The sequence below is a fragment of the Galleria mellonella genome, unplaced genomic scaffold (genome assembly GCF_026898425.1).
Source record: "Galleria mellonella isolate WM207_F2 unplaced genomic scaffold, CSIRO_AGI_GalMel_v1 utg158, whole genome shotgun sequence".
Taxonomy (NCBI): Eukaryota; Metazoa; Arthropoda; class Insecta; order Lepidoptera; family Pyralidae; genus Galleria; species Galleria mellonella.
Genome location: NW_026442003.1, coordinates 75,397 through 96,111, shown reverse-complemented (window position 1 = coordinate 96,111; position 20,715 = coordinate 75,397). Strand labels below are relative to the sequence as shown.

General features: G+C 38.3%; 2 protein-coding genes across 2 annotated transcripts in view; one reads left to right on the top strand and one right to left on the bottom strand.

Moving 5' to 3' along the window:
• LOC116413324 (uncharacterized) overlaps positions 1-20,715 on the top strand; it is a gene marked incomplete at its 3' end in the record, with an annotated part of 103,090 nt that overhangs the window by 7,984 nt on the left and 74,391 nt on the right.
• Positions 1-20,715, bottom strand: part of LOC113520912 (uncharacterized) — a 62,991-nt gene that overhangs the window by 5,026 nt on the left and 37,250 nt on the right. The window contains exons 6-17 of the mRNA XM_026906335.3: positions 19,848-20,012; positions 18,011-18,133; positions 17,547-17,666; positions 17,192-17,321; positions 15,642-15,765; positions 15,125-15,279; positions 7,338-7,434; positions 3,371-3,501; positions 1,546-1,736; positions 1,227-1,313; positions 657-754; positions 5-108 (exon numbers count right to left, since the gene is read on the bottom strand). Coding sequence (XP_026762136.2) covers positions 5-108; positions 657-754; positions 1,227-1,313; positions 1,546-1,736; positions 3,371-3,501; positions 7,338-7,434; positions 15,125-15,279; positions 15,642-15,765; positions 17,192-17,321; positions 17,547-17,666; positions 18,011-18,133; positions 19,848-20,012 — 1,525 coding nt within the window. The remainder of the gene's footprint in view (positions 1-4; positions 109-656; positions 755-1,226; positions 1,314-1,545; positions 1,737-3,370; positions 3,502-7,337; positions 7,435-15,124; positions 15,280-15,641; positions 15,766-17,191; positions 17,322-17,546; positions 17,667-18,010; positions 18,134-19,847; positions 20,013-20,715) is intronic.

Sequence of the window (20,715 nt, the reverse complement as noted above, 5' to 3'; positions counted from 1 at the left end):
TCACCGTAAGCTGTGAAGGTGACCAAGTCCCTCGCGCCGGGCTGTGCGCTGTTCGAGATGGTGAGACTTACTATCACGTTCACCGTCTGACCAGACTGTATGGTTTGTCTGAAACATAAGTACTTATAAAAATATACGGTCGTTTTAGTAGCACTTTTTTTTAGCAACTTAGAATGGCAAACTGGCTAACGGCCCACCTGATGGAAAGTGGTAACCGTCGCCTATAGACATGAGCAGTACCATGGACATAACAGGGTATACTGTTTCGCCCATAATACCCCCCATGCGTTGCAATTCATGAGGACTTGAGTCGGGTGGCGTGTTTCAACCGTGAAGCAGTTGTGTTTGCATTCGGTTTGAAGGGTGGGATATGGCATTGAATTTGCAAGGTACAGAGGAATAACATATTGTGGGTGAAACAGTATACTCTGTTACCGCTTTCCATCAGACGGGCCGTCAGCTTGTTTGCCATTCTAAGTTGTATAAAAAATATCCAATCGATTGTCGTTTTCTTAATTCGTAAATTTATTGTATTATTTGTTTATTTCATTCTAAATTTAGTTAAATTGAGTTATATAAGTTAATATATATTTTAACTTTTTTTTTAAATGGATCAAATCTACATTTAGGTGGATTATTAGTATTAAAAAACTCACGCCAAAGGACTGATGCCCGTCAAGAATCTGAGCTCTCCAACTGCTCCGAACCGGAATGATACTGCTTGTTCTCGATAGTTCGTTACCTCGAAGTGTAGCTGAAATATTATTGATATTGTTATAAACTACCTTCCTTTTTCATAACTGGCGACTCGCCTCGACTTCGAACTTGTAGAAAGATAAATCTCCATTACTAACAAACCCCTCTCCCTCAGACCTCATTTTTTTTAATGGGTGAAAATGGAGTGCGCTGACGGTGTACGCTGGCTAGGCACCAGTGAGGGATGATAGGTGACGATGAAAGCAGGTCAGTTACCCCATCGCGACAAATTCCACAAGAATTAACTACAATGGTTTCCAGAGGGAACCGCGTGGAGGTCGACCTGATAGGGTATATTGCTAGCAATGGAGGTGTAAGACCCCATTACTAACAATCTCTTCCCCCCGCCCCCCTCCACTACCACCATATTAGTCACATAATGTTGAATCCTGACCTGATGCACGTTTGGTTATTACAAGTTCAGTTTCGTTAATATTATTACTGGGGTTCAATTTTCTGAACAACTTTACCTGCAAGTTATCACCTGGTGCTCCATAGAGTCTCGTGCTGAGTCCAATTTGCACGGCTGTCAGTAGGGTTCCACGTTGGTTGACCACCTGCAAAATGTAGGGTTTTACTTTTCAGGTAATGGAACAATTGTAGAATATTTTCTACTACTACTACTCTCCCTATCAGTCGCAGGTGCTGGATCAAAAATATGTAGCATTTTTTACTTTTATTTTAATAGGTTCTGTAAAGGCAAGGCACTAATGAAGGATGGTAGGTGAGGATGAAGTCAGGTCAGTGAATAAAGGGTTCCAAATTTTTAAAATACCTTCAAAAACTTACCTGTGAGATAGCTCTACTGTAAGGTAGGATATTGCTGTCGTTGTATCTCAGTTTCTGATTGTATATCCTCGAGTTTTCTTCCTCAGCGAGTTCTAAATCGTTCATCGACTCGGGGAATACGATAGACGCAGATCTTCCCATGCGTTCAGGCGATTTGCTCAACGGTCCTGCTAGACGGACGAACGGGTCTCCTGAAAATGTTGAAGATCCTTTTAAGAAGCCGTGTGTGATAGCAAATTCATATAAAGAATTTTAAATATATGATTATTGATATATAAGTTCTTTGGAGGGTACCGATAGGCAAGTGGGGAGGGGATTGTTACTAACGAGAACTAGTATCCCCATGCCAATATATCCTTTCAAGTCAACCTCATTGTGGTCTTTACTGGAAACCAAGATGGTTTTTTTATGAATAATAATGAAATGGTAACTCCGCCTGCTATAACAGTATACGCTGGCGGGGCACCAGTGAGGGATGATAGGTGAGGATGAAAAGACAGGCCAGTTAGTCCATCGTGATAAATACACTTAGAATTCAGCACGATGGTTTCCAGGGGGGACCACGAGGATGTCGACATGTAAGGGTATATTGTTAACAATGGGACTGATAATCCGCATTACTAACAATCCCTCCCCCCCACACTAACCAAGATGGTTAGTTTTTGGTGATTTCGTCAAGTTAGACCAACTGATCTGACTTCATCCTCACCTATCTTTTTTTCACTGGCACTCTACCAGCATAAACCAATAACGCTGACAGGGTTATTATTTAAATCTACTAAAAAAAAAACAAGTGACCTTCATCGATTTTCGTAAGTCATATATGCGTACAGACTTTTCGGTACTAAACAACCTTGATTCCTCCTACAGACAGGACATGGTCTAATAAATTATTTATTACCATACAATTCAGCTTAATAAATAATAAACTTTATTGTTTACTATCCTTAATTGTATCTCCCTATGTCCTTTGAGGGATTAAAGAAAGATCATCATCGTCATCACACAATATTGAGCTTAATTAAGCGGTGGCGGTTTAGTTGCAAAATGCGTCACCTCGTGTTGAGAATTCTAAGATCCCAGCTTAAATCTTTAAACGTTCAAACTCATGTATAGGTCATTTATACTTGTAAAGTCATATCTCGACTTACGCTACCCTGATTTATGCGATTTTCAAATCTCCTTGATCTGATTGTTTGAACGCCAGACAACTCTACGTTTTTTTTTTAATAGATGCTAACGTAATGGTACCCCCGCCTGCGCTAACGGTATACACTGGCGGGACACCAGTGAGGGATGATAGATGAGATTGAAAAGGCAGGTCAATCACGATGGGCTAACTGTGATGAATAGAACTGGGATTCATCACGATCGTTTTCAAGTAGGACTACGTGGAGGTCGACCTACCAAGGTACATTGCCAGCAATGGGGTTGGTAGTCCATTATGAGCTGGTAGGCATTATTAACAATCCCTTCCCTCCCCCCGGACATCTCTATGTTGGTATCTATATGTTACACATTACTCCCGCACTATGGTTAAGCTAATGTTCATTTTCGAACGTGTTCCGCGAAATGAATGGCGTAGTTTTTTTTTTTGATGGGTGAAAATGGTATGATTTACACGTTTATCGCTTTGTGTTACTTATCATAGTATCAGCGTAAATCTTCGTGCTTCGGAGGGAATGTAAAACCGTCGTCCGGAACGGCACGTCAAGACTTCGTCGTCTTCGTGTACAATGAAAGTGGCATAAATAAGTCTTGATATTGAAGGGTCCCATCCTCACCCGAGTAGCAATAGCCAATTTGAGCAGGAGTTCAAAGATACCTCGTAAATCTCTGCCGACGATCTTGGCGTAGACCCTCGAGCCCCTCACTGTGGGCAGGTCCACTTCGGCGACGACCTCCGAAATGGGTACGTCTACGCTATCTCCGTTGTTCGTACTCATTGGCTGGTAACTGCGAAGAATAAATAAAAAAAAAAAAATTATCGATTTAGTGAAAATATTAAATTTTGACGTGTGGTCCCGGCTTGGAATGAGCCACCCCTTCCTTTCCTGTGGGTGTCGTAATAGGTGACTAAGGAACCTTAATAGTCGAGGGATGGTTAGCAGCGTACTGGGTACAGAGGAATAACACCCGAGTTCTCAGGAATGGCAACGTATGGGGGGTATCATGAGCGAAACAGTATACTCTGTTATGTCCTTGGTACTGCTCATGTCTATAGGCGACGGTTACCACTTTCCATCAGGTGGGCCGTCAGCTTGTTTGCCATTCTAATTTGTATAAAAAAAATTAAAGCCTAACTGCAGTTGCCAACCCGCATGCCAAGCGTGGCAACTACTGGCAAAACTCCCCTTATGGGGAGGGCTTATGTTCAACAGTGGACAGTTAACAGTTGATATGATGTCTACATCCTGTTTGCAGCAAATGTTTTCTCTCTTTCTAACAATCGGTAAGTGGTGAGTTCATATCATGTTATTATATGCAAGATAATAAACAAGGATAATACACGTATCTGTGTAAAAGAGCAACACGCAAGTTTCTTGCTCGTTCTTCTTGTGATGAGACAGCTTTCCGAACGAGCGGTAGATTAAAAAAAATGTAATGACTATTCAAAAGTGCTTCAATGTAAGTTTATTTAAATAAATGATTTTCTATTCTATTCTATTTCTATTCTGTCTTGATCTTCCCAGGTCATAAAGATCTGCCTGCGTACATCATATATCAGATATAGTATTTCATTCAAAGAATATTATATATTATTCATCACTAATACGAAGCTAAAAAAATTTACAACAGATTACCAAAATATATATCTATCTATCTATCTATCCTATTTAAGAGCTGCGCTCTTGTCAGTGGAGCTCTTGCCACTCACTACGATTTCCAGCGAGTCTCTTCACCTCTTGATACGACACGACACCAACTCCTTCCTCGATCTGCCTGATGTAACTATGTCTCGGTCTCCCTCTCCCCCTCTTTCCTTCTATCTTACCTTCTATTATAATGTTCATAAGTTCGTCGTGTCGTATCAAGTGTCCCAACATATATTTATAATATGTATATATTTATGATTTTATTTATCAATATTCTGTTACTAACTATATGATTATCATATCAGAATATAAGCATCCCCCTCGGCGGTTATGCCAGTAGTTGCCACGCTTAGCAAGCGGATTGGCAACGGTAGTTAGACTTTGGTGACGCTACTGTCCATTCCTCGCAGTCCTTTAGTCGGCTCTTACGACACTCATGGGTGTGGAAGGGGTGGCTTATTCTATGCCGGGACCACACTGGTTAATAACTATATATGTAGCTATTAATAATTTATTTGTTAATGTAATTGAAAATTAAATATATAATGTACCTGTATAAAATGGCCAATGGATAAATCCAACAATTAATATTTGCACGCCATTCGATGTGGCGAAACATAATGGACATCTTATATACTTCACAAATGCAACACCTTTTCTACAATGTTTCTAGCAAATAAATTTCATTTCATATCATTTCATTTATTATTTATCGTATTATTTTTGCGTTATGTTAAACTTTTTGTACAAACCCTATAGATACTATCTCGTATCGGGCTCTGAAGGTTTATTGAAAAAAATCTTTAAGGGACAAGTCTGCCAGTGTACATTTTTGTTATAAACTAATATCTATATTATAAGTGAATGCACAAAAGCATATAAAATATATATAAATATGCGTCTTGGCAACCATCGTGCTGAATTCCATGCGTATTCATCACGATGGGCTATCTGACCTGTCTTTTTATTCTCACTGGTGCCCCGCCAACGTATACCGATAGCACAGGCAGGGTAACCATTCCATTGTCATTCAGGAAAAAAAAAATATATATAGATATTCCTGTATATTATTTATAACTAGCGGCCCGTGCCGGCGTCGCACGGGTAGACGTTTTTACATTTTAAAAAGTGGCCATTAAGGCTGCACACGCGACGGAAGCTTAAAAATTGAGTTACTCGTCTCGTTTTCCCAACGTTTCCCTTCACTGCTTTGCTCCTATTGATCGTAGCGTGATGAAACGTATACTATAACCTGCCCGGGAGTATGAAGAGTAACTGTACCAAGTTTCGTTAAAATCCGTCGAGTAGTTTTTGTTTCTATAACGAACATACATACAGAGAGACAGACAAAAATGTTACTGATTGCATTTTTGGCATCAGTATCGATCACTAATCACTCCCTGATAGTTATTTTGTAAATATATTTCATGTACAGAATTGACCTCTCTACAGATTTATTATAAGTATAGATTTAGATTGAGGTAAACGAACGGCCATTGACTAAGAATTTCACTGTGTCAAGATAATGTTTATCAACTTGACTGAGTCCATAAATGTGATGATAAATAAAAAAAGAAATGTTATTGAATGAATTGTCAATGTTTCTTTGTTTATGGTTAGGTCCATAAACAAAGTTAATAAATACGTATAGGATGCGCAAAAGATTTTTCTTCGTAACAAAACTCTATCTATGAATAGCAATTTAGTTGCGCAGAAGATTTTTCTTTATAACAAAACTATCTATGAATAGCAATTTAGTTGCGCAAAAGATTTTTCTTCTTATCGAAACTATGAATAACAATTAGTTGCGCAGGAGATTGTTCTTTGTAACGAAACTATGAATAGAGGTTTAGCTGCGCAGAAGATTTACCTTCGTAACGAAACTATGAATAGCAATTTAGTTGCGCAGAAGATTTTTCTTCTTATCGAAACTATGAATAACAATTAGTTGCGCAGATTGTTCTTTGTAACGAAACTATGAATAGCAATTTAGTTGCGCAGGAGATTTTTCATTGTAACGAAATTATGAAAAGCAATTTAGCTGCGCAGAAGATTTACCTTCGTAACGAAACTATGAATAGCAATTTAGTTGCGCAGGAGATTTTTCATTATAACGAAATTATGAATAGCAATTTAGCTGCGCAGAAGATTTACCTTTGTAACGAAACTATGAATAGCAATTTAGTTGCGCAGGAGATTTTTCATTATAACGAAATTATGAATAGCAATTTAGCTGCGCAGAAGATTTACCTTCGTAACGAAACTATGAATAGCAATTTAGTTGCGCAGTAGATTTTTCTTTATAACGAAACTCTATCTATGAATAGCAATTAAGTTGCGCAGAAGATTTTTCGTTGTAATGAAACAATGAATATATAATACAATGGATTTTAAAAAATCTTTCTGCTATAGTAATCTCTTCGTACATTATCAGCGAATAACACAGGCTTTACAATATTTTCTGTCTAGTTGCTTAAAAATAACTCGACGTCTCCAAAGCTTTATAAAGCCAACTGGAACGGGAAACAAGCTGACGGGCCCACGTGGTGGAAAGTCGTAACTTTCGCCTATAGACGTTAACAGTACCGTGGAAATAACAGAATGCACAGATGCCGTTCCTGAGGACTTTTTTTTTTAATGGATGATAATGGAATGGTAACCCCACTCTCGCTATACACAGACACCAGTGAAGGATGATAGGTGAGGATGAAGTAGGTCAGTTAGCCCATCGTGACGAATTCAACAAGAATTGTTCACGATGGTTTCCAGGAGGAACCACGTGGAGGTCGACCTAATAAGGTATATTGCTAGCAATGGGACTGTCAAACTCCATTGCTAACAATCCCTTTCCGCCCAAGTTCGTGAGGACTATGGTGTGCCTCAGAACCCTGTAGACACTTCATTATCATATCCTGCCCTTCAAAGCCACGCAAGCATTGCTGTATCTGCGATAGTAACATGAATGCGTGTACTCACCTGAAAGGCAACTTGGCGAGTTCAGCTCCGTACTCGTCCACCAGCAACGAGTCCCGTATACTGGCCACCGGTCCCGATATACGCATCTTCAGCATGTCTGTTGGGCAAAAGAAAACATTGTTTATAATTACTCCTCTCCATCCAAAAGTTGCCTGGAAGAGATCGCTCTTAACGATAAGGTCGCCCATTGTTTTCTCATTGTGATTATTTCTTGTAATTGTTTATATTTATAATAAGTTTACTATTGTAATCTTTTGGAGGAAACAATAAAGAGTATCTATCTATCTATCTATCTATCTATTTTATCTTTAATCTGGACCATTTGGTTTAGTATCAACTATCTGGACGAGTGGCGGTCCTCCACCGTGCGTTTTTCAAGGCACTTTCTTCCACGCACAACCACTTGTTAGAATCAACTTCCAGCAGCAGTATTTCCGAACTGATACGAGATCGTAACCTTCAAGAAACGAGCATATTTTTTTAAAGGGCCGGCAGTACGCCTGCAATACTGTTGGTATTTTTTTTGATGGGTGAAAATGGTATGGTAACCCCGCCTGCGCTAACGGGATACGCTGGCGCAGCACCAGTAAAGGGTGATAGATGAGAATGAAAACAGGCCAGTTAGCCCATCATGATGAAATCATCAGGAATTAACCATGATAGTTTCCAGGGAGAACCGCATGGAGGTCGACCTGCTTGTGTATATTACTAGCAATAGGATTCTCAGTCTCCATTACTAACAATCCCTTTCCCCCCTGCCGTTGGTGTTGTGGGTGATTGTGTTGTAAAAAAGTCTTTATTTCTAGTTTTAATATTTCTATTGTTACGCCTTATCCGGAAGGAATTTTAATTATTCTTCTCAATCCTGAGTTTGCCTGGAATAGATCGTTATTTGGCAATAAGGCCGCCCATTGTTGCCTCCTTACTTTGCTTCTTGTGATTATAATATTTTTTTCATCTTTCATTCATAATGTTTCATTGGGTTAGGTTTTTTGTGTAACAGTATCACTATTTGGTTTATTTTAATTGTTTTGTTTAATTCCGTTACCATTAGTGTGCGTGTAACTGGCAACATTTGAGGATAGTCTACTATTAGAAGAAGTTCTACGACCTTTCTTATTAGTCCCCTATTATTTTCTTTTTGTTATTCCGTCTACGCACATATTGCAATATGTGTTTCATCTGTAAACGAGGCATCATTAGAGAATAGGTCGATACTTGGAGCCTAGTGTTGCCCGCTGTTTTATAGGTTAAAAGTATATTTGAATTTAGAATTGCAGATTTCCGCCTTTAAATTGGTTTTGCTTAACATCAAGCAATTTTTTGATTCGCTAAGGAAAACAGTATACTCTGTTATGTCTATGGTACTGCTCATGTCTATATGCGACGGTTACCATTTTCCATCAGGTGGGTCTTGCCATTCTAAGTTGTATAAAAAAAAAGGTCGTTACAAAATTTATATTGGATCAACATGGGCGTAGATCTTTTGCAAAAAGAATTATCAAAATTGGTCCACTATTTGGAAAAATACCGCGTAGTAAATAAAAAAACATGTGCCGTGTGGTCCTGGCATAGAATAGGCCATCTGTTGCTATCTTGTGGGTGTCGTAAGAAGCAACTAAGGGAACTTTATGGTCGAGGATGGGTAGCAACGTCTCAAAACATCATCAAAGCCAAATTACGGTTGCCTAGCTGCTTGCTAAGTATAGCAACTACTGGCAAAACCCCCAAAGGGGGAGGTTTATGGTCAGCAGTGGCCAAATAACGACTGATATGATATAAACAAAAAACTAATACAAATAAAATGAAATCCCAGTCTTTTTGGACGTTATTTAAAAAAAAAATTATTTCAGCCATGATTTACGCGTTTGATCATTCTACAATGTTAATATTAATCTATGTACATATATCTGCTAGCGTATCTCTGCTCTCGATAACCTATGCCCTGATTAGCGTCATATTTCCTTATTTACGAGAAACGATGACGAAAATGTTTGTTTTTGACCAACTCGAAGGGTTCTCGAATGGATATACAACACGTGCAATTATATTTTATGTTCTTTTTTTTTAATAATAGTTAAATATACTAGAAACTTCAGAAGGTTTCAGTAAATTCTGTTTTTGACTGTTACACGATGGTTTAGTTGATTTTTTTTTTTTTAATATGAAGTTTATAATTATACTCACGTTTAACTTATATAGTATATATATATAAAATAAAAAAACAAAAAAATTTGCACCTTAACATTTTGATACGATTGTAAAACCGTATTCAATTCTGCCGACTCACGGTATATTATAAAAGCGCACAACGAAGATTCGCAAGTTTATATTATTTTAATTAATCGAAAAATCGTCGATATTCATTAATAAACAATCTTATCATTCAACTATCGCCCAGAATAGCCATTAATACCAACAAATTGATAAGCAATAGCCTACAAATGTCGATAATATTTGAACTTTGGTAATGTTTAGTTAGTAGTTAGTGAGACGGAGGCACGACGTGTGATTGCGCGCCAAAACTGACTTCTTTATTTTCTTTTCTTACGTGCCAGTGTTTTCGTGTCTATGGATACTCTGTGGTGTTATAGAAACAAGTAAATAGATAAAAAAATATATATTTTTAATATTCGAACATATTCTTATCAAATGGCAAAAATTTAATACAATTTAAAATGTATTAACATATTTACGTGCGTTAAATTTGACTAATTTTGTATCAGTAATAATATATTTAAATATAGAAATTAAATGTATATTCTATAAAAAATAATATATGAAAATGTATAAAAAAAATTGTTTCACTGCAAAAAAAAAACTAACTCGTAATTACAATTCCATTAGTGTAGAATATCTTATTTGCGCTCATTGTTACAGCAATAATTCTGTACATTTTTTTTCCTTAAATTACAATCGTTTCCTCTAGTTTTACACGCGATTTTTATAATGACAACGTTTTAAGCATAGTACACGAGGTATTTCAACAGTATTTTGTAGTCACGTAACACTTGAAGATTTAAAAAAAAACTGGTTATGATGTCATTGTCTGTCGAGAGGCGAGAACGTAGAAAGCATTCGACATTTGAATCTGCCGATTTTAAACCAAGATTGTGTTAAGCGGTGCTGTTTGTGTCCTTGGCCTAGAAAAAGTGCGTCGCCATATTGGGGAGATGCCCGCGCTGTCATCGTGTCATCTCGAGGTTACTATTTTTTATTCACCTTTTGGTACTTATTTGGCGTTAGCATGTTACATGCCAGTTTTTGTTATTAATAAATTGATTTATTACCTTCAGTTATGCATCACTAACACCTGTATCACTTGTAAATGACTCATTGCTTGTTCCACTTTATTGTAAGAGTACATTAACTTTTTTTTTATTATATTTTATATAGAATATAATTACATTTCGTTTCGGCCGAATGATTATATTAATCTATTTTGACCGCTATTTCAATAAATAATCGTAATATTGATTGGAAAAAAGCCAAATTGATTTGCATGTTGAAACGTGCAAAATAGTGCTGTTCCTGTTTTTCTGTTTTAGTAAAGGCCAGCTTTTGCCTGCTATTTGGTACGCACGGGCTTTAGAATTAGGAAAACCAATTAATGTACCGCCTGTAGATGGCGTCTCGAGATGAAACATACAGCGGAACTTAAGATTTAGAATTTCAAGAACACAACTATGAAAATTGCATACAAATTGGTGTTGTAGTTTTTGCGTCATGCCGGAGTAAATATACAGATAGATAGACAAAATTTCTATAAAAAAAAAAAAATATATTTTGAAACTTTTCGTATAAATTTTTCTTAAACGTCTCCCATGTACATGGTTTAGTGGGTGATAATGGAATGGTAACCCCGCCCGCGCTATCGGTGTACACCGACGAGGCACCAGTGGAAGATGATAGGTGAGAATGAATGCAGGTCAGGGTCAACCGTGATGAATTCAACAAGAATTAACCATGATGGTTTCCAGTGGGAACTACATGGAGGTTGGCCTGCGAGAGTATATTGCTAGCAATGGGGCTATTAGACCTCATTATTAACAATCCCTTTCGCCCCCTCTCCCTTGCAGAGTCTTACATCCTTTAGTTACAATTTTATTATATTAGTAAGGTAATAATTGGATGTTAATGTGTCTTACATTACGTTGACTCCAAATAATTGGAATAAAGGCAGGAAGATGACAAGAATTTTTAGTCGCCTTAAAAAAAAAAAGGTTTTTTATTTCGGTTGTATATTTTTTTTATGTTTGTTACCTCATAACTCCGTCAGTTGTAAACCGATTTGGGGTCATACATACATATCTGTCGCGCCTGTCTCCCATTGGGGTAGACCGTAACAGTGGAACGTCAAATGCTTCGATTCAAACAGACCTCTTTCGCTTCTTCCACATTCATCAATCTTTTCATACACGCTCGCCGGTTGCGGGTACTATTAATTTGGCCCTTCTTCAATTGGGGGCGTTTCTTTTATCTGAAAGTATATGCTTACAGATTGGTGCCGTAAACATTTTATCAAAATCGGTCTAGTAGCTTTGTTTTTTTTTTTATACAACTTAGAATAGCAAACAAACTGACGGCCCACTTGATGGAAAGTGGTAACGTAGCCTATAGACATGAGCAGTACCATGGACATAACAGAGTATATTGTTTCGCCCATGATACCCCCCATGCTTTGCCATTCCTGAAGACTCAGGTGTTATTCCTCCGTACCCTGTAAATTCACGCCATATCCCACCCTTCAAACCGAAACACAGCCATGCAAACACAACTGCTTCACGGTAGAAACACGAATGGGACAAAGGTACCCAAGCAATCGACTTTTGTTTGTTGAACACAATTTTTTTAAGGGATGATAATGGAATGGTAACGCTGGCGGGGCACCAGTGAAGGATGATAGGTGAAGATGAAGCAGGTCAGTTAGCCCGTCGTGACAAATTCAACAATAAATTAATCACAATAGTTTTCAGGGAGAAGGAGAGGGTCGATCCAATAGGTTTTATTGCTAGCAATGGGGATGCTAATCCCCATTATTAACAATCCCTTCTCCCCTCTGGAACACAATTTAATTATTACTTTTAATAGTATTTCACTTAAAATACATTCGCTCTTTCAATATTACGACTCACGCTTGACCGGGATTTTAGTTGGCTTATTTAAATTTTTAATGTTACTTAATATTGTGTACTTGTAACCGTCGTATGAACACTAAGAATACGCCCCTGGCTTTACATAATGTCACAGAACACGAGTTAGAAAATAGGGTTGTCAACCATTAAAAAAATAATTATACTTTATTTGACAGAAAGTTACCAGCCGTTAACTGTACACTTTTGAACATAGGCCTCTCCTATAAGGAGGACTTGTAGTTGCCACGCTTGGCAGGCGGATTGGCAAACGCAGTTAGCCTTTGGAGATGTTTTAAGAGGGACGCTGCTGCCCATCCCTTGGCCATTAAGTTTCCTTTATCGCCTCTTACGACAAACACGGGAAAGGAGGGGATGAACCGTTCTATGTTGGAATCACACGTCATTAATCAAAGTTAATATTACCTAGTAATTCGGCCCGGTTTCATACGGATAGATAGAATTTTCGTAAGTAAAATATACTCTGTGTTATAGATAGATAGATAGATACTCTTTATTGTTCCCGCCAAAAGATTACAATAGTAAACTTATTATAGATATAAACAATTACAAGAAATGATCACAGTGAGAAAACAGTGGGCGACCTTATCGCTAAGAGCGATCTCTTCCAGGCAACCTTTGGATGGAGAGGAGTAATTATAAACAATTTGGTGGGAGGCACGATGAAAAATTTCGTTAGTTCTAAATATGGGAGGTGTGATACATATAATAATATAAATATTATCCCTACTCATTATTATATATATATATATATATATATATATATATATATATATATATATATATATATATATAAACGCCTACACAAATACATAAAAATATATAAATACTGTTCACGAAACTACGTCATAATATAGCTTTCTATAGGCGAAAGAATTTTTAAAAGCAGTTGATTAGTTTTTATAACTCAAAACTCCATTACAAACAATAAAATCTTATAATATTACTGTAGATAATAATGTGAGAGCAAACCCTATGTGCTGTAACCGTCAGAACGTTTGTTTTTTAACAATAAAAAAATAATAATTAAAATACAGCTGATAACCCTAATCGAAACAGTAAAATTAAGTCATAAATACGACGCTTTTGAATTTTTAATCAATTATGACGGGCGAGCGTAATGACCTGGAATTTTGACACGACTGACTAAAAAAAAGAGTATTGTGTTTTTTTTTTTACATTCATGTATGCATAATGTGAGTTTCTTTGGCCGTTCTTAGTTTTTGATTCGAAGTACTTGATGTATTTTGTATGAGGTATTTTTTTTTTATGGGTGAAAATCAAATGTTAACTCCGCCTGCGCTATCGCTATACGCTATACGCTGCCGGGGCACCAGTGAGAGATGATAGATGAGAATGAAAGCAGGTCAATTGGCCCATCGTGACAAATTCAACAACAATCAAGATGGTTTCCAGTTGGAACCGCGTGGAAGTCGATCTGATATGGTAAATTGCTAGCAATGGGGCTGTGAGACCCAATTGCTAACAATCCCTTTTCCCCCCAGTATGAGGTATTTAAAGAGTCAGAATGAAATGTAAACCCTGCTTGTGCTATTGGTATACGCTGGAGAGGCACTAGTGAGAGATGATAGGTGAGGAATAAAGCAGAGGGCCTACCATGAAATATTTTCCGGAATTTCGGAGATGTACGAAACAAAAATTTGATGTTAAAATTACATAATACATGCCGTTTAAAATTATTAAAAATGTTAAAATATTGTTTGTCTGGACTATTAGGATAGGATTCATGATGAACGAAGTGTTAAGCTCCATTTACTGGATCAATTTCGGTACGAACAAAAACACGATATTGAGCCCGAAAATTCGGATTTTCATTTCATGGTAGACCACCAGATCAGTTGGCCTATCGTGATGGATTCAACAAGAATGGACCACGATGATTTCTTGAGGGAACAGCGTAGAGATCAACTTGGCAGGAGGTGTATTGCTAGCAATGGGGCCTTTGGCATTGTCCCCCTGCGTTTGCAGTCAACACATATGAACGGTAGCAGAACTGAATAAAATAATCACATTCTTTTCATTCACATTGTATGAAAAGATTGATGAATGTGGAAGAAGCGAAAGAGGTTTGTTTGAATCGAAGTATTTGGCGTTCCATTGTTTCTGCCTACCCTAATGGGAGACAGGCTTGACAGATATATTCAAATAACCAGTGATTTGGATTTCCGCAAGAATACACCTAGTTCAGTAAAATATGAATAGTCTTTTTTTTGCAACTCAGAATGTCTAACAAGCTGACGGCCCACCTGATGGAAAGTCCGTCGCCTATAGACATGAGCAGTACCATGAACATAATAGAGTGTACTGTTTCGCCCATGAATCTTTGCTATGCCTTAGGACTCGGGCATTATTCCTCTGTACCCTGTTAATTCACTGCCATATCCCACCCTTCAAACCAAAACACAGCCATGCAAACACAACTGCTTTACAGTTGAAACACGAATGGGACAGAGGTCTTCATTCAAATATCCGAATTTTAATTATCAGAATGACTTACGACAATAATCAATTGCTGCTCGGCGGTTAAGTTGTTTGGCCGAGTGGGATAGAGGTACTCATGCAAACGGCTTATGTACAAAGTCTTCCTCTATTAAATCTTGTCAATGATATTACCTGGGGTGTCAGTTTCGATGTCGAAGTGCAACTGCGCACGCGCAGCTATCAGTAGTCTGTAATCGCACGTGTTGCAGCGAACGCTCAGGTGCCACACACCGACCATGCTTGATTGTGACTCAGGTATGAACGGACGAGCGGGTATCACTGACAGCCTAAGAGGAAAAGAGATAGATATATTATAACTTATTGTAGCTTAGGTCTAAAATAGCCGAATTAGAATCGTTGACAGAAAGAGAGAGAGAGCAAGTTAGCAACTACCAGCATTGTATTGTATATATGAACTATTTGATATGATGCCTACAGCCACCTTTCACCATCGCACCGTTCGCCATGGATAGGGAATTCATCCTCACATTTTAAAACCAGAATGATCACGTACAGTTTCTAAGGATCTTCTTCCTGGGAACACTCAGATTGTGGAATGATCTCCCTGCCAAGGCTTTCCCTAGAGACTATAGCGTGGGGAAATTATTCCTCCACACTTGAATTCATAAATAAATGTTGATTGACTTACGTGTCTATATCCAGGTCGACTCCTGGAAAGACCAGGTAAACGTCTCTTGGTGTTTGACCCTCGCTTCTTGATGTTGGTGAGAAGGCATTCACTGATGTGGAATTGTATAAATCGATTTGTGGCGCTGTGAAAAAAGGAATAGATTAACAATCTCCTCACGACTGCAATTTTAGAGCGGGCATTATGTCAACGCTTGGCCATGTTGCTCTCATTTTTTTTTCATTTAACATCTCTGTTTTGTTGTACTTTGTATTCACACTAAAGGTGTAATAAAATCGTAATGGTTAAAAATTACACTGAGTTTGTTGTTGTTACACATTATTTTGGCGCCAAAAGAATTATTGGTGCTAGGTAAATAACATTTTCATGCAAATTAGAATGGTAAACAAGCTAACAGCCCACCTGATGAAGAGTGGTAACCGTATCTTTATAAGTATAGCATTACGGTCATTACAGAATACATTGTCCGTGGTACTCCTCATGAGTTGCTGCTCCAGCGGACTATTACGAGAGCACGTTAGATGACCACATCGACTTGAGCAAATACAGAGAAAATCATCCTCATCTTTATCTTACTCGGTCCTGAGCCATCTACATCCACTAATTCTCTGCAATGCATTTTGAGGTCGTCATTCCATCTAGCAGGGTAGGGGGGGGGGGGGGTTGTCCTATACTGTCTTTGCCCGCACGGAGTGGCCACTCAAGAACCTTTCTTCCCAATCGGGTGTCGGTTCTTCGAGCTATATGACAAGCCCATTGCCACTTCAGCTTGCTTATTCTTTCTACAGAGACAAAGTGTTTCATAAATGCGATCAGTTGAAAATGGAATGTTTCATATTGAACTGTTGGCCACACTACGTGCTTTTTCACGCTACGTTTGAAGGATCCGAGGTTATCGGTTGAAGAGAACATGTCACGGGAAAGGCCATTCCGCAATGTTACGATACGGTTGTTACATTGTAATTTATTAGTACTGATCGTACTCAAATCAGGAAGCGACATTAAACCTTTAAGCCCTGTTCGCGTGTGTGAAAATAACTTTTTTTCCTCTGAATAGCGTAAACTAGTTAATGCCTGCCGTATGACGGACAAATTGCTGATTATTATCATTATTCCGCGTAAACCAACTGTGACTTGAATTGAGTTTGCAAGGTTAATGTTTTGTGTTTTGTCTTGACATCAGGTATATTTATCTTTACGCGATGTCTCTTACGAGATGAGCAGGGAAATATGGTGTAATCTACGCAATCGGGTCATACGTAACGCCTAAGTAATGATATACAGAAATGTCTGCATGTTGCCTTGTAGATCTAGAACCCGTTTTTGAACTCCTTTTGTAGTCATAGGATGTTTCTCATACGAAAGCTTAGTACCTTTGGAATTACCTTGGCAATTGTTTGCTTTCTATATTTTGTTTCTCCAGTTATATCTTACGATATCCTGAGGATGAGGAGGGCTCTCACTCTGTAGCTATACGGAAAGAGAGTACTACAATAAAGAACTATTACGTTTTATTTTGTCAGAGATCATTACATACAAAGCTGACTCACCATCATTAGGAGGATACAAGACCGCGTGTTCAACAGCCCCTTCGATGTAGATCCTCAGTGCTGTCACTCCGGAATCCACTGGTACTCCTAAGGAGATAGCCTCTCCCCCTCCACGTCTCACAAGTAGGGTCTGGAAACAAATTAAATATATAGGACTTTGCTGTAATCCAATTCTATTGTAGGTCACAATCTTTGTTTTTCCTAAATCTATTTTTTTGAGCTCCCGGATTTTTTTTCGGGAAATTCCGCTCAACTATGGATTTTTCGAACAGTGCAATTAGAGAGAACTAAGTGTCAAAGATCTCAATTCTAAATTCATCCAGTTTCTTAACTCGTCTTTCTGACAGAAGCTTACCTCTAATTTATCAATTTCTGGTCGTCTATTCAGGCGTGGTTGTCTTCCTTGCACCATCCCCACGGAGTCCCAGTGTTCTCTGTGCTCTTCCGTCGCCAGATTGCTTGTGCCGTCCATCTCCTAAAATAATAACAGATATCTTTTTATCACTAATAGATTATACATATTAATGTATAAAAAAGTGTATGAATAGCGAGATGACATCAAATAGTGAAGTAGAGGTAATTCAAATTCATATTATGTCAACCCCAAATAGATATAGGAAAAGAACACGTAAAAAATTACCAGCGCCAAGATTTGTAGAATAAGTGCATATAGAACCTCGACTTGTTTAAACTGTAATGTGACGTGAATATTACATAAGGCCTTTGGTTTTACGCCCAGCCGCCTGCCTGACTTCAACCCTCCTTGTGAACTTCCTTTAATTTTTTCACCCTATATTTGACAAAAATGTATTGGCTTACCATCACTTGTAAAGAGTAAGGTAACACGTCGCCCTCCGTGTGCCGCGATATGTTTCTTAGTTCTTGTAATTCTGCCTCTGATTCGGAGGTCTGGTGCCTGGGGTCTGTCCATATTGTGTATACCTGTGAAAGAAGCATCAAAAATATAGATTAGACTCGCTGTCTCGCTATCTGTGAAGGAATTGCTAGAAACTTAGACCATCCTCAGACCATTAGACCATTCTCATGCCTATTTTCATTGGAGTAAGCAGAAACAATGGAACGCCAAATGCTTCGATTCAAACAGACCTCTTTCGCTTCCTCCACATTTATCAAACTATTTATGCTCGCCGGTTACGGGTACTTTTAATTTGCCTTTACTTCAGCACATGAATATTTGGTCGATGTCCGTCTAGGGCGGAATCAGAAATAGCAACGTATGAGAGTTACCATGTACATTACAATATGTTCTGTAACTAATTGTATCCCGCGTTTTCGCTCGCGTGAATCGGTACATAAAGTAAAGGCCAGCAGCACACTTGCAATGCCGTTGGTGTCGTGGGTGATCATGGGCGGCGGTAGTCACTTACCACCAGGTGAGCCGTATGCTCGTTTGCCCCCTATATTGTAAAAGAATCCTATCTGGTAAGTTAGGATATGACCTATCCGTGCACTAAAGTTCATTTAAATCCATTCATTAGCTTTTGCGTGAAAGAGTAACAAACATCTATAAACTGTCGCATTTATAGTGTTAATAGGATATCCATGGTGCTGTTATCGTTTCAGCCATTATCTGCCATTACTGAATATAGGCCTCCCCCCCAGACTGCCATAAGGAACAGTCTCGAACCACTTGCATCCACTGAATGCATGGTGCTGTACATGTCTGTAATAGATGATTACCACTTACCATGAGGTCGGTCGTTAACTTGTTTGCCATTCTAAGTTGCACTAAAAAATATTGTATTTAATTTCGTATTTGTTCTAACAGTAGCACGGTGTTAAGTCATAGTTCTTGCCATCTCAATAATTGAAGAGCGAATGCGAAATATATGTAACTTGCCATAACAAATCAGACGCGTTCAACATCTCGATGCGGGCATTGAACCCTACCTCTTACCTCTAGCAGAGTAGTCTATGTAAAAAATGTACATAATTGTAACTTGTGTGGTCTTGAAATGATGTATGGAGCAATACAAATATGTTTACGGTGCTCGTGGTAAGTTTAGGTGCTTCTAGGTCGTTGGGGTTGGGTTCACGGTGTTTTGAACTGACGTAGTACTTGTCATTTTGTTTAATTATTCATCCTCATTTCCTTACCAATCCTTACTGATATTGTAAATATGAAAGGGAGTTTGTTTGTTATTTTTTTTATTCCTTAACGGTTTAACCTATTGTTCTGTTGGTGTACCCGTACTATTTGGGATGGAAAAGGATATAGTAGTAAGTAAACATATCTCGATTACGTGGACGAAATCGCGGGTAAAAGCTAGTTAAAGAATAAAACTAAAATCAGATCACTAATTTTTTCACCTAACGGCTCTTTTGCTGGTCAGATCGACTTCCACGATGTTTATGTCCTGGAAACTATTGTGGGTAATTTTTAAGAAATTCACCGTGATGAAGTGATTTCATACCTCATCAGTTCACCCTATACTGGTGCTCTGTCATTGTATAACGTTAGCATGAGCTGAGCAGGTGAACTATTCCATCTTCATCCATTGAAAAAAAAATCATCAAATTTAAGCGACAAAGATCCAGTGTTTGTATGTTTTTATCTGTCCTTTTTGAATCAAGTGCTCTAGGGACTTGGCGACTGCTACAAAGCCAAAGGATCAAAAGGGCTTCAGTCACTCACCTTCAACCTCTTCTCAATCAAGGCCCTCAAAGCTAAGGGCAGCCTCTGCGGATCACCAGCACCCTTATCTGTGACCACGAATAAAGCACTGTCGTACGGCACCAACTTGGCCGCTGATGCCAGAGCCCTCATCGTACCGTCGCTGGAATCGTCATTGTTGATATCCTGGAGACAAACGGAAAGATCATTATATTACAAGCTTTTATTGAATTTTCAATTTTTTTTATGAATGAAAATGGATTGATAACCCCACCCGTGCTATCGGTATACGCTGGCGGAGCACCAGTGAGGGATGGTAGGTGAGGATTAAAAGGAAGGCCAGTTGGCCCATCGTGACGAATTCCAAATAACCACGATGGTTTCCAGGAGAAACCGCTTGGTAGTCGACCTGATAGGGAATATTGCTAGCAATGAGGCTATTAGATCCTATCACTAACAATCCCTTTCCCCACAGTGTCTTTAGTTAGTATTAAAGACACATGGTCGTTGGTGGTTGGCTGGTAGAGAACACCGTCCGGTGTTAAGTCCGCCAAATGTACATAGAATTTTACTGTGCATTAAAATTTAAATAAATAAATAACATATATTGCAAGTGCAATATATCTCATTTGATTTGTCTTGTCCAAAACTATAACCCTGTGTGGTAACCAGAGTCTGATGATGAAGGCTAAAGATTATAGAAGCTTGTTTTTAAAAATATTTTTATGCAGGTTTGTTTTCAAAATACTGTATCTACGGAACATCTCGTCGTTCATGTGTGTGTATATGTATGTGTGTGTGTGTGTGTGTGTATGTATGAATGTGTGTGCATGTCATGGCTGAATGAATGAATGACACATGAAGTTGCTTTTTTTTGCGGAGCAATAAC